The 14,113-nt window shown below is 46.9% G+C and overlaps 1 protein-coding gene across 1 annotated transcript in view; it reads right to left on the reverse strand.

Annotated features, from left to right (window-relative positions):
* LOC114497038 (guanylate cyclase 2G-like) overlaps positions 1 to 8,000 on the reverse strand; it is a 30,946-nt gene extending 22,946 nt beyond the window's left edge. The window contains 7 exon segments of the mRNA XM_036027527.1: positions 81 to 164; positions 910 to 993; positions 3,171 to 3,208; positions 3,211 to 3,307; positions 5,563 to 5,726; positions 6,411 to 6,520; positions 7,621 to 8,000. Of these exon segments, the coding sequence (XP_035883420.1) occupies positions 81 to 164; positions 910 to 993; positions 3,171 to 3,208; positions 3,211 to 3,307; positions 5,563 to 5,726; positions 6,411 to 6,520; positions 7,621 to 7,712 (669 nt within the window). The 5' untranslated portion in view covers positions 7,713 to 8,000.
* Between the last annotated feature and the right edge of the window lie 6,113 nt (positions 8,001 to 14,113).

The raw sequence follows: 14,113 nt of genomic DNA on the forward strand, positions 1-14,113 counted from the left end.
CCAAGGGGCAAAAGCATTGATAAGGGTCTTCACCAGCTGTGGCAGGTCAAACCTAAGGTAAGATTTGCTGTTTGACTTACCTTAGGACTTCCTTTTTTACAATACTGAGTGACAATGCAAACACCAAAGAAGGGAACAATGTTTTCATGCCTCAATTCATACACCTGAAAATAATAACGGTAATAACAGCATAAGATTATAGTATGTCTTCTGTGCTAGGGACTATACTATGTGCTTTATAGACTTTCAGTTAATTCTCCCAAAGACCCTGTGAGGTAAGAACTTGAACTGCTCCCATTTTACAGATGAGGAAACTGATATCCAAAAGCTAAAGTAACATGTTGAAGATCATACCACTTGTGAGTGGCAGAGCGGGAGGGGAGGCTAATCCAGGCAGTCAGCCTCTGGCATATAAACAAGAGGAAGGTCAAAGTCTGACCTTAGCTACAGGGATTAATTAAAATCACGTCATAGTAAATAGAACCAGCCCTGCCTCCTGGTGTTTATAGCCTCAACGCCACTGTGTGGGCCATGACAGATCACAGATTCGGAGCAAGAAGTCAGACCCCATGAGCCTGACTTCCTCTGAGGACCAGGTTCAAGGGAGGTGAGCAGCCATCGCAGACAGAAAGACTAAAGATGCAGAATTAAGGCCAAGAAGAATTAAGGGAAATGAGCAAGGCTAGGAGGTATCCCAGGCCTCAGGTGCCAGAGTCAGGCCAAAAAGTCTGAGTTCTAAAGTTGGGGGGCTGTGGTGAGGCTGCAGATGGTGAACCAAGGTAAGGGAAGCTGCTTTCCACCCATGCTCCTGTGGACTGGGGCCCCTCCCAGGCCAGGTGGGAACGGGGACCCAGCAATGAGGGCCAAAGAACAGCGTTGCTTTGTCTCCTCCCAGGGCAGGGACCCCACCAGCTGGATTTCCTGCAGCACAGATGGCTTCCTGATCCAGGCTTCTGCTCGGTCACCAACATAGCAGAGGGCCACATGGTTTCCCTAGAACCAGAGACAAAGTGAAATGTGCTTAACCCAAGGCGACCCAGAAAAAGCTCTACTCAGAAAGAGCTAGGAAGGGGAGCAGGAGGACAGGGAAGAAGTTGGCCTATGAAAAGGATCATCAAGCTCCTCACTGCCCAAATCAGCCCTAGGATGACACTGTGCTACCCCGGGCACTGAGCTAGGTGCTCAACCCATAAGGTGCAACAGACATCACAGTCCTGCAAGGTGGGAATGATTGGCCCATTCCCAGATGGGATCACTGAGGCTAGGTAACTTGTCCAAGGGCACAAATCTGTGGGCAGTACAGCCAGAACTGGAACATCCATCATCATTCAGAGGAATTTGGAGTTAAGGTCATAAAAGTAAGTCTGGAGTCAGATACCTGGTTCAAAGACCATTCCTCCCACTTACTCCCAACATAACCTTGAACAAGGGATTTAACCTCTCCCAGCCTCCATAGCCTCATCTGTACAATGGAGATTAAAAATAATACTGATCCCATAGTATTATTGCGAGGATTAAATCTTAAAATATGTTAACACTTGTTAACTAAATGCCTGACGCATAGCAAGTTTTCAGTAAATGCATATCTTATTGTTATTACCTATTGAGTCTGCTTTTAGAGAGTCACTTAATCAACCACCACAAAAATACACCATAAGCTGGAACGACCTGGGTAGAAGAAGAGATAGAATCTGGACACAAGAGAAGGAAAGGCTCAGTGTGAATTAAGTGTGGCACTTTTACCATGGGCACACTTTTGCTATGGGATTAGCAAGATCTGCCACTTTTACTATGGGATGAATAGCAAAGAACTCAGGACTGTGATGGGAGTTCCAAGGAGGAAAGGATCCCTGTGGGATGAAGGAAAGGCTCCTTGGAAGAGGTGACGCTTAAGCTGAACCTCGAAGGATAAGAAGGTGACAGTTGGGGTGCGGGAGGGGGCAGCAGGCGTGGTACTGCCTGATAGTGAAACATACAAGGCATAATCAACAAGACCAACTGGATGAGTACAGGACGTTGGTCAAGAAGAAAAGAAAAAAGGTTCTGAAAGTAGACTGGGGCTAGGCAACAGAGAGCCTTGGGCCCCTTGTTGAAGGGTTTGGAAACTTTCATACAGTCAACAGATGTGGGGAACCCAGTGATGCATTTCAGGGAGAGGAGGGGAAACATTCCACAAGGATTAACCACTAATGGCATGCCACAGGTCTCTGGCCTCCATCTCTACATGGCTAGTGGACTGTGATGTATCAATAGTTGTATATGATTGGAGGCCCTCTGGGTTCTACAGGCGACAATATCCAAGGAGGTTTTTCTTTTGTCATTTGAAAACTCAAGCAAACACGTAGAAAAATAGGTTTAGTTGCCCAGGAAATGATTTGGCTCCAATCTTTGCTAAACCCAATTTAAAGCAAGAACCAGTCTTCCCTCGCTGGGAGCTTTCTGCCTTACTTTATTCTCTGGGACTTCCATTTCAAAGAATCAATAGAGACTTTTTTTTTCTTTACAAAATTTTCCTCTGGGGGATTTGACCTTCTTGCTAAACAGAGACAGCCACCATAGCTGAGCGTGTGCAAAAGAGGGTGAAAGGGGGCAGGCAGGAATTACACTGCAGGTCTCAGCAGGTACCAGTTTATACGGTAGAGGCATCAATACCCACAACTGACTCATCGGTGCCAACATACCGACAATGAAATAACGCACGCTCTAACACTCTACTATCCGATAAGATAGATACTAGCCCCGTGTCGCCCATTAAATGAAAATTATGTAAAATTTAAAAGTCAGTTCCCCAGTCACACTAATGTTTAATAGTCACATGGCGGTAGTGGGTGCCATCTTGGACCAAGCAGATGTGGAATATGACCGTAGTCATAGAAAGCAGATGAGTCTAATGCAGAAGCCAGCATAGGAATCACCTAGGAGTGGGTTAGGGAAAAGGCAGACTCTCAGGCCCCACCCCAGAGCTGCTGAAAGAGAATCTGCATTTCAGTGAGGGCCTCTGATGATTCATGAGCACATTAAAGTGGAGAAACAGAGTCTGGAGTCAGAAGACTACCTGTTGTTTACTTGGAGAATGCTCTCCCATTCAGAATGTCCTGCCTGCAGAAAGGGCATGCAGAGAATGGGGCAGAGACGCACACTTCACACAGCCACCTTGCTCTCAGGAGTACCTGGTAAAGCCCTGCTGGGGCACGAAAGAGCTCTTCCCCCGCTGACTCTTGACAAAGGCGCTGAAGTCCCCAGAAATCATCACACTAGGGGCATTGCTGCTGTCCCCTCTCGACACAGGTGTGCCTTTCTGGGCCAGCTGTAAAACAGACACAATCCAGGTGCTCTCAAGAATGAGCAAGTCATGAAGAGACTGCCTTGTGTAGGTCAGGAAAATGAGTATCAAGGGAGACCCAGGGCTCGAACCCTGATCTCTCTGACCAGAAGTATGACTGCCTAACAGCTACACACATCAGTCTTGCATCTGCACCACCACACATAGTGGGCAGGCTCTGGGGTCAGACTACCCAAAGTCAAGTGCTGGCTCTGGCACTGAACTAGATGTATGATCCGATGCCAGAGTTATTTTCCTAAATAGACATCTAACCATGTTACCTTTCTGTGTGATACACCCAGCACCTCCCCAATACCTAGGGGATGTCTTTAAAGCAAAGGAACTTTGTTTTTCAAGGAGAATCTTCCCATGAACCCTAATGTAGAAACCAGGGGGACCAGGGCTGCTTTGGCTGAAGAGAGAAGAGGAGGCTCAGAATTCCGCCCATGACACCTATACCCTTAATGTGTTATTCACCCCCTGAACAGAGCAGTGAGCCCCAGAACCCCCAAGGACTTACTGATAAACCCCAGTCTCCTGCTCTTGGCATTTTGGAGCCTCCCTGACTTGGTACCTTCCAAGTCAGCTTTTAAAAAAAAAGTCATAACTCTTTTACTAAATAAGTAGTATATGTAAGAATGTTAATTAAAAGGAAACTAATTTTACAAACTACAGTTTGGAAAATAAAGTTAATATAACAGGAACCATATATACATATTATTAGAGGAATGTTTGATTTTGACCCATAATAGACTCCTTATCTTTATAATTAACCTTAACATCTGTTAGAACAAAACTGCATTCCTTGGTCTAATTTGAGTACTTCTTATAAAAGCAATAACATTCTAGATAGAATACTCTTTTTTTTTTTGCTTTGAGTTATTTAGGATTTACACATCCATTCTGATATGTAAATTCAAAGTAAACAGTAGCTGGACCTCTAGTTAACCTTGTTAACCTCTTAATATCTTGAGTAGCACATACTGCTGAACAAGTTCTAGCTGAAATTGTAAACTTGCTGAACTTTTTTTTCTTATTGATTTTAGAGAGAGAGAGATAAGGGAGAGAGAAAGAGAAAGGAGGGGGAAGGGATAAAGAAACATCTCTTTGTTGTTCTACTTATCTGTGCATTCACTGGTTGATTCTTGTACGTGCCCTGACCAGGGATTGAACCCACAACCAACTGAGCTACCCAGCCAGGGCTGTAAAATTGCTGATCTTGGAGATAAAATTTATTTCAGTTTTGGGTTTTTAATAAATTGAGCTGAAAGTCAAATTGACCCCACCATCTCTGTCCCTCCCAGAACAAAAAGCCCTTATTAAAGAACAGAGCCTTAAGTCTATCTTTCTAGTCTAAAGAGCATTTCTTACTAACATTTCCGGTTAGGCAATAAATGCTCCAGAATAATCAATATAGGCTTGCAAAGATGACAGTGTTTGATGTCAGTAACAAAAATAAAAAGGACAGAAAGAAAAGACATGAAAATTTCAAGCTAAAATATGCATAAAAACCATTATGGCGGTACTTTTGGAAATTATGTACATGTCATATCCTTACCAAATAATGTCGTGCTTATTAAACATACGCCAAGCCTCCCAGCCCCGCATACCCCACACCCTGGCATCCTCTGTGCTGCTACTTCTCTCCTGGTCACCACTAGCAAACCCACTGTTCCCAAGTGTCACCTCCTCTCTGACGCCTTCGCAATGCTGAGACATCGACTCCCTCCGTCTGCAAGGCGCCCGTCTCAGTGTGCAGGCACTTCTCGGAGCACGTGCCTCCCTTGGGGTGCATCTCATCTGCAGTGCACCCCACGCCTGGAGCTATGTTAGGCGGTAGTCGATGTGCAACATGTGTATGTCGAGCAGATGAACCTTGTTGTCTTAGTCATTGGGGGATTAAAGGGGTCACTGTGGTTTTGAAAATAACCAGATGCTTTCCAAAAACCAGCTTTCATACTTGAGCTTACACTGACAGGGTAGTGGAGCTGAAGGGACCTTTAGGGGCCACCTGATCAATCTAAGAATTCAGAAGCTGAGGCCCAGACCTCATGCTCCCTGAGATATTCACCAAGGAAGTGGAAGGCCTACAACTGGAACTCAAGGCTCAAGGCTCTCCGTTAAGTGCTCGCCTTATAAATGGGCCAGCCTCTGCCCTCCTAAGCTCCTGGATGAGGTCCCTTCCACAGATCACCAGAAGTTAGCAGGAAAGTGGACATCTGGGCTGGGTGTGGCCTTACCTTGTTCTGGGGCAGAATGGTGATTTCATCGTAATTGATCTGCCACCAAATGTCTCTGTTTTGCCTCTGCAGTGTTCCCTTCTGCATCCTTAAAATCAGACCTATGATGGCAGTTCCCAAGACACTAATCAGAAAGGTCATCGTGAGAATCACAGGAGTCACACCTGGAGGGCACAGACATATCATTCCTCAGGCCTGCCCGAGAGCAGAAGGGGACACATCCCTGCCCCAGCCTGGCCCTGCCAAGCAGGGGCCCCAGAGGCCACCCAGACAAGGGACCAAGTTAGGATGCACTGAGTCCCCCCAGTCTCGTCTCTTCCAGGAACACCCTTCTGACCTGCCTCTGGGTCCCATGGCAACTGCACTCACTTCCCCCTCTGTATAGAAACTCTCATTGTAGAGAAATGATAGTGATGACTTCTAACACTGCCACCACGTTTTACTAAACATGTATTATGTGCTCTCCTTAGGGTTGTCTCTCAAATATCCATCCAATTTCAGGGCTGCGCCCCTAACCATTGGGAACTACCTCCTTAGAAATGAAGTTCCTGAGCCTCAAATCTCAGGAGCTGCTTTCCCTAGGGCAGAGGTTCTTGGCAGGGGGAGGCCCCCTAGGGCATATTGGGAACATTTGGAGATATTTTGGGTGCTTACAACTAGAGGGTACCCCTGGAATCCACGGGGAGGAGGCAGAGATGCTGTTACGCAGCCTACAAGGCACAGGACAATCCACCCCCTGTCACCAGGCAGAGACTATCCCACCCAAGCTGTCAATAGTGCTGTTGCTACTGAGAAGCCCTGCCCTGGAGGACCCTCACCTGCCATCTGCCCCAGGTGCCTACACTGACCTGTAAAAGAGAGCTCACCTGCACAGAGCTCACCGTAAATCCCACAGCCGTGTCTGTCCGCAGAGAGGGAGCCGTGGGGCCGAGTAATAGTGGAGACATTCCTCACGGGTCTTAAAACAAAACAAAACAAAACAAAACGACAATTAGAAGTCAGCGCCCACCTGATTTAGTCTACTTGTTTCTGTCTCAGACAGAGCAAGGGCAAATGAGACACACGTGTCATTGGCAAAACGTAGGCCTTGGTCTCTTCATTCAACTGACTGCTGCCCCGTCCAATTTTCCCGCCTCACCTAGACTCTTCAAATCCAGCCTCCAGGTAATTTAATTCAAGGGAAAGCAGTATCTTTTGGCAGGGTAGAAGAGCTGATTCAATCTTTCGATTTAAACCATGTCACTTCTGATTGCAGCGATGCTGTGCCAATTCTCCAGCGTTGCTAAGACTTTCTCCCGTGTTTGATGCAGGCAAACCTTGTTATACAGCACCCTGATATTTCACGGGCCAAAACATCGCCCCTGCTCAGAGAACGCCTGTTTCTACAATCCTGAGGACCGAGTCTGCCACGGTTATTTAATTTCCTGGGCCAATCCAATCTGATCCATTAACATTCCTTAAGAGTAGGAGAGGAAAAGTGTTAAATCAAATCTGGACTGGGGGTGGAGACAAGTAGCAATTGAATTAAGCTTTGGGCTTCCTTTAGTTTTCTCATTGATTTATGGCTAAGAACAAACACAGAGACTTTTTCCAGGGCTTCCTGAATGCTGGAAACCCAAGACAACACCCAGGTCCAGGGGAGAGTAGGGCAGTGCGGGGATCAGGATAACTGGAGGAGTCTGTTTCCCTGACTGAGCTCCCAACCTCTAGGTGGCGCTGTATCATTCCCGCCCCTGCCCCACGCCCCTCCCACCCCAAAAGCCAGAGCCTCTCGGAGTGTGACGTTCTCTGCTGGAGAATCAGAAGCGGTGCATTAGTAGGTTTTGCGTTTTAAACTGCAATCTAACGTGGCTCAGCCAATCCCACAATCACGGGCAAGATCACCTTCAAGGCCCAAAGCCAATCCTTACACTGAATTCAGAGAGCACCAGAAAAAGGGATGGTGGATTCACGGAGCTGGATCCCAAACTGCTCTCCCAGCCAGATGCCGGCCCTCCCTCTCCTCCCAGATCTCTTCCTGCAGCACGATCTAAAGGCGAAGAAACGTCCCACCAGTACCTGATTCCCTTCTGGCAGCTATTATAGTGAAGAACAGGAAGAAAGGGTGACCCGTTTCTGGATTTCTGTAGGGCACAGACAGAGTAATCCATACGCCTTTCTCCCTGGGAGTCCACAAACACTGGGCCAGTGATCCCTGGGGAGAGAGAGGATGATACACATGGTAAGGAAGACAGCCAGAGACCCGTGACTTGAACTCGTACCAGCAGAACCCCTCCCTAGCAGCCACTGTGGGGAGGCAGATGTGAGTGAGGCCTGTGCTGGAGAGGTCCGTCCAGCTTTAAAGAAAAAGTTTCCAACTAAAACCCAAGATTTATGCTTCCTTAGAACAATCAGATGTGACAAAAAGAGGCCGAATGACACGGAGGCAGCTAGCCCAGTCCGGGTGCTCCAGTCCTCCTCACCCCACCCCCAGGCCCTGGGGCTCACATTTCCAGGCTTTGTTCTCCCCTTTCCTCCTCCTCTGGTTTGGGCTCAGACGTCAGCCTGGTGCTCTGTCCAGGCCCCCTGTTCTTGGTTCCCACTTAGGGTGTGGCCAACCCCATGCACAAAACACACATCCCAGATCCTAGATGCAAAGTATAGCTCTTTCACACCCCAAACTGGAACCTGTGTCTGACACAGGACTTCTGTGATTTATTCGCCCTGGGGACAGGACACCAAGTAGCTGTCCACTGAGCACCTATTGGGTGCCTGACACTGCTGGGCGGTAGCGATTTCACACACCTAGTCCCAGCGGACCCCGAAGACGCGGCGCCATCTTCCACTCCTAATGAGCAGGGCCTGGGGGCAAGGCCCCCAGTTTCCAGAGACAGGAATAGGCAGGCAGGCCTACAGGACTGACTCCAAGTGCTGTGTTCCTCCCACCCCCACAGGCCCATGCTGTGCACATGCGCGCTGGCGCACTTAATGTGGAGGTGGAGCCCAGCTCCCTCCAAGGTTTGCACAGGGAAGGGGCTAAAGCCAAGGCAACCACCAGGGGCTCTGCTCTCCGAGTCGTTTGATCACTGTGCAAAGAGGGGTTGGACCCTCGTTTCCCAATTTGGCCTCCTTAAACTCGGACCTTTTCTCTATTGGGGTGAATGCCTTTGGCGCTGGCTAGTTCTGTGGCTGTGGTCCCGGACACCATGGCAGAAATGGACACCAGAAACAGAGACAAATATCCCGCTTATGTCTGTGGTCAGCCCGGCAGCCGGAAAGGAAGCAGAAGCCAGTTTGGAAGGGGTGTGGGGACCTCCAGGGCCCCAAAGAGAGATGCCCCTTAAAAGGGACTCACTGCCCTTCACACATGCCCTTAATTAGGGACTTCTAAAAGGGTAAGAAAGAGGAAATCAATTATCTAACAGAGGGGATTAAACCTAGAACAAGAAGTCAGACTTCCCTCACCTCCCTTTTCTTCTTCTTCTCCTTCTTTTTTTCTTTTCTTTTTTTTTTCGTTTGTTTGTTAAACAAATGCTTCAGGGTACAGAAGAAAGGGAGGGAGGGAAGCAGTTAAAACTTCCACTTGGAAAAGGTGTTGATAGGGTAAAGGTGAACTGAATCTATAAAAAAACAAAAGAGCTGGACTGGGTAGTCCTCCTTAAATTTTATGACAAAGTTTATGTAGTAATTTATTAAGTAAATAACAAGCCAAAGATACATGGCCACCATTTAATGAGCACATACTATGTGCTAAGGCCTTGATAGATTTTAATTACTCCTCCGTGTTACACAACAGCGAAGAACATTTGCCCTGGAGAAGGTAGGCCTTATTCTGAATTCTGGCTCCACCACGCTGTAAATTTGTGACCTTGGACAAGTACATAACCTTTCTACCTTGGGTTCGCTCACCTGTGTATTATAATAAGGTGGTGATAGTACTGCCGCCTCAGGGGTTGTGTGAGGACTAAGTGGGAGAGCATGCAGAAGCTCTCGGCACCCAGCTTGCTATAAGGCAAACCCTCAGTAAATGCTGGCTATTATTATTACATGGGGCAGCAGGTATTATCTCTGTCTTACACATGGGGAAACTGGAGCTCAGAAAGATGACAGCAGTTGGTCAGCCAGCTCCCGGGGTAACTTCAGAACAGTTCAAGGCCAAGCCTATCCTCACCCTGGCAAGGAGAGTCAAGGGGGATCGGCCGCCTCTGTGGAGGTTGAGAGTCATGAATGAGACCCAGTGCCCCAACACGGGGGAAAGGATCATGGAAGTGACCCCAGCAGGCAGGTCCCACCCTTTGAGGCTGTATTCTTCGTGGACCAGTTTGAAAGGAACTATGGGAAAGACCTTGTGGGAGAGAGGATGAGAAGCCCCAGAAGGCCTGTCACCTGGTCCCGGCAGCCTTTTGGACAGAACCAAGAATGGACGGTGGCCACGGGGAGGCTTGACCTCAGCTACCCCTTCTGGAAGACTGGAATCTCCGCGAGAAAGAGGGATTCTATAACTCAGTGTGGGGCTGGCCCTAAGAGAGGCCTTAAGCCACAGGCTCCACCCCTCAGAGCCCCCTGACTGGAGTGGCAGCCCTGAGTTCTGACAGCCCTCCCCGCCATCAGGCCACTGACCCCGCAACACGGTCCAATGAAAACCTTTCAGAGTGCTGACCAGCTGCCGCCCGTCCAGGACATCTCTCCCGGCCTTCATCATGAACTTCACCGTCTGAGCATAGAGCAGGGCCGAGTCGTGAAGACAGGCAGAGTAAGGGCTCACCTTCCAGGAGGGAAGCAGATGCAGGGTTGAAAAAGGCCCACAGCCCCCTGAGTCACAGCCCGGGGCTCAGTTGGGAGGAATTTCTCTCCATCCTCGCGGTGCTGCAACACGTGCTCTCCACCCCTTCCCCCACGGGGGGGGGGGGGGGCCCTCTGTGTGCCCGGGCCTGGGCTCTTCAACCTGGATAGCACAATCTTCACTTTCCCTCTATAGGCCGGTTTCTTCCGTTGGATCACGTGATCCTTCGAGTCAGAAATACCTCTCTAGGCCATAGGTGGGTGGGGGTATGGTTTAATGGAAAGTGGGCAGATTTGGGAGCCAGGTTGGCCTTTCTACTTACTTGCTGTGAGATTTAGGTAAAGTTCCATAACCTGTCTGTATCTCAGCTCTTATTTATAAAAGGGGATGAAATCACTGTCCCGGTGAGTATAAGGACAGTTAGATGAGGCAGGATAGGTATACTACCTATTGCACTACCTGGCACATAGTAGGTCTTCAATACATGTTCTCATCTGTTCATTTAGCTATCAAACATACAAGTGTCCACTAAGTGCCAGGCGCTGTTGTCTGTCCCAGAGGACCTGGTACAGACACTTAGTAGATAACTCCCCAGATATCCATTGACCGGTCATCCTTCCTTGTGTGCTGGGATCCACATCTGGCTGGCCTGTTCCTAATGGAACCCCTCTAGTCAATGGGCTGTCACTGGAGATGGCTTCAGCTCTGACGCACAGCCTCTGTATGAGAAATTGCTATGTGGACATCACACATTTGCGCCATCATCCGAGACACGCTGGGACTACCGCGGGCTGATCCTCTCTCTCTCCTGTCTTCTCCCTGTTCCAGACCATCTGCTCGCCTCGACCTGTTCTAGCTCCACATTTCTTCTGCTGCATTCTGGTTCTCAGTCCTGGCCTCCTACTGGAAAAGGAAGGTCTGAGGACCACCGGTGGCCGTTCTGCTACCTCCATGGTCCATGTTCTTAGACACTCAAAACCACAGGCTGGAGGCAGAGGTCATTACCAGTCCCGCTTTTCAGGTGAAGAGACTGAGGAGTCGGGAGGTTAAGCAATTCACTGAGAGATCCCACGGCAGTAAATGGCAGAACTAGGATGGGAGCCCAGGTATCTGACTCCAAAAGCCACCTGGCCTCTCACCTAGTAACCTCTGTCCTCCCCTGTGGTCCTGCAGTGCAGATTTCACAAGACAAACCGGTGTTTATTCTCAGCTGTGTGCACATGTGTGTGTGTGTTGGGGGGGTGGTAAAAGAAGAGGGGAAATAAGAGGGAGAATAGTAAAGCTGAACACAAGTGTCCTCAAAGAAGCGTGAGCAGGGACCTGTGCGGTGGGACCCTGTCTCAGACCTGCTCCTCTGCCGACACAGAGCTGTGGGAGGGCCGCCCCCTCAGCCTTCGGTGGACTTCTTGTCGGAAGCCTTCATCTCCAGGACCTTCTCCATGGGAGCTGAGGGCAATGAGAAGCACAGACTCATAGGTGGTGGGGAAGTGCATCCCCTTCTGATTTGTTAGCACCTCCCTCCAGAAACTGCCCTGAAATATAATGAAATCAGTGTGGCCATTCTCTAGGAAATACCCTGAGCAACAGAAATGCGTCTAGTCAAGGTCAAATTTGAATCTCTGCATTTGAATCCTCGAAAACACAAGGAAGGCTGCCTTGCAAGGTGCACATTTTATAGCTGGCATCAAAGCAGTGAGAAGGAATCCAAGAAGGAAGGGAGGGAGGGAGGGAGGGAGGGAGGAGGAGAAAAAAGAAAAGAAAAGAAGGAAGGAAGAAAAAGATGACAACAAGTAGATAAGATATGGAAAGCTTATTTTTGAACAATGGGTGATAAAAACTTGAAAAATTTAGGATTGTTGATTCCAGATTGTCTGCTTGTGGCTTAACTTGTTTGTTATTTTCATTATTATCTATATTATTACTATTATGAAAGTAATGCCCACTCATTATGTGTATGTGTGCGTGTGTATATATGTGTATGTGTGTATATATATACACATGTACAGAGGCATGTACAGAGGTATATGTGTGTACATTTTATATAAATAGTATCACACTATAATACTGTTCTGCAGCTTAATTTTTTCCACTTAAGCCTATATTGGGGATACTTTATAGAATGGATTTATGCTATTCTTTTTAAGAGCCACATGAATTCAATTGCATGTTTTTTGAAAAGATAAACAAAATTCATAAATCTTTAATTTGACCTATCAAGAAAACATAAGAGACCCAAGTAAATAAAATCAGTAATGAAAGAGAAGTGATAACTGACACCACAGAAACACAAAAGATTGTAAGAAAATAATATGAAAATTATATGTCAACAAATTGAACAATCTGGAAGAAATGGATAAATTCCTAAAAATATACAATCTTCCAAGACTGAATCAGGAAGAAACGGAAAACCTGAACAGACCCATTGCTACCAATGAAATGGAAGCAGTAATCAAAAAACTCGCAACAAACAAAAGTGCTGGACCAGACAACTTCACGGGTAAATTTTACCAAACATTTAATGGAATTGAAACCTACCCTTCTCAAACTATTCCAAAAGTTGTAATAGGAGGAAAGGCTCCCACGCTCACTTTATGAGGCCACTACTATCCTGATTCAAAAGCCAGACAAAAGACATTGCAACAAAAGAAAATTATAGGCCAATAACTTAGATAAACATAGATATAAAAATCCTCAACAACATATTAGCAAACCAAATTCAGAAATACATTAAAATGATCACATGCCACTTTTAAGTGGGATTTATTCCTGAGATGCAAAGGTAGTTCACTATTTGCAAATCAATTAATGTGATCTATCACACGAAGGTTAAAAATCACATGATCGTATTAATAAATGCAGAAAAAACACTTGCCAATATTCATCACCCATGTATGATAAAAACTCTCAGCAAAGCAGGAATAGAGGGAACATACCTCAACATAACACAGGCCATATATGACAGACGCACTGCCAGCATCATACTCAATGGGCAAAAACTCTAAGTGTTTCTCTTAAGAGTGGGGACAAGACAGAGATGCCCACTTTCACCAGTCTTATTCAGCAGAGTGCTGGAGGTCCTACCCACAGCTATCAGACAGGAGAATGTGCCCACAATGAGACATCACCTCACTAAGGTCAGAATGGCTACCATCACTAAATGCCAAAGGGCAAGTGCTGGTGAGGATGTGGAGAAAAGGGAGCCTTCACGCACTGTTGGTGGGAATGCAAATTGATATAACCACTGTGGAAAACAGTGTGGAGGTTTCTCAGAAAAATTAAACATAGAACTACCTTATGACTCAGAAATTCCACTTCTGGATATCTATCTGAAGAAATCCAAAACACTAATTTGAAAAGATATATGCACCCCTATGTCCATTGCAGCATTCTTTACAATAGTCAAGACATGAAAGCAACCCAAGGGCCCATCAATAGAGGATGAATAAAAAAGCTGTGGTGCCTATGTACAATAGACCACTACTCAGCCATAAAAAGAAAAAGTGAAATCTTACCATTTGGGAGAACATGGATGGACCTGGAGGGTATTATGCCAAGTGAAATAAGTCATAAAGAGATACACAAATACCATATGATTTCACTTCCACGTGGAGTCTACAGAACAAAATAAACAAACAAATGAAACATAAACAGACTCGTAGTTACAGAAAACAGACTGATGGCTGTCAGAGGGGAGGAGTGTTGGAGGGCTGGGTGAGAAAAGTGAAGGGATTTAGTACAAATTGGTGGTTACAAAACAGTCATTGGGATGGAAAGTACAGCACAGAGAAT

This window comes from Phyllostomus discolor, chromosome 5 (genome assembly GCF_004126475.2).
Source record: "Phyllostomus discolor isolate MPI-MPIP mPhyDis1 chromosome 5, mPhyDis1.pri.v3, whole genome shotgun sequence".
Taxonomy (NCBI): Eukaryota; Metazoa; Chordata; class Mammalia; order Chiroptera; family Phyllostomidae; genus Phyllostomus; species Phyllostomus discolor.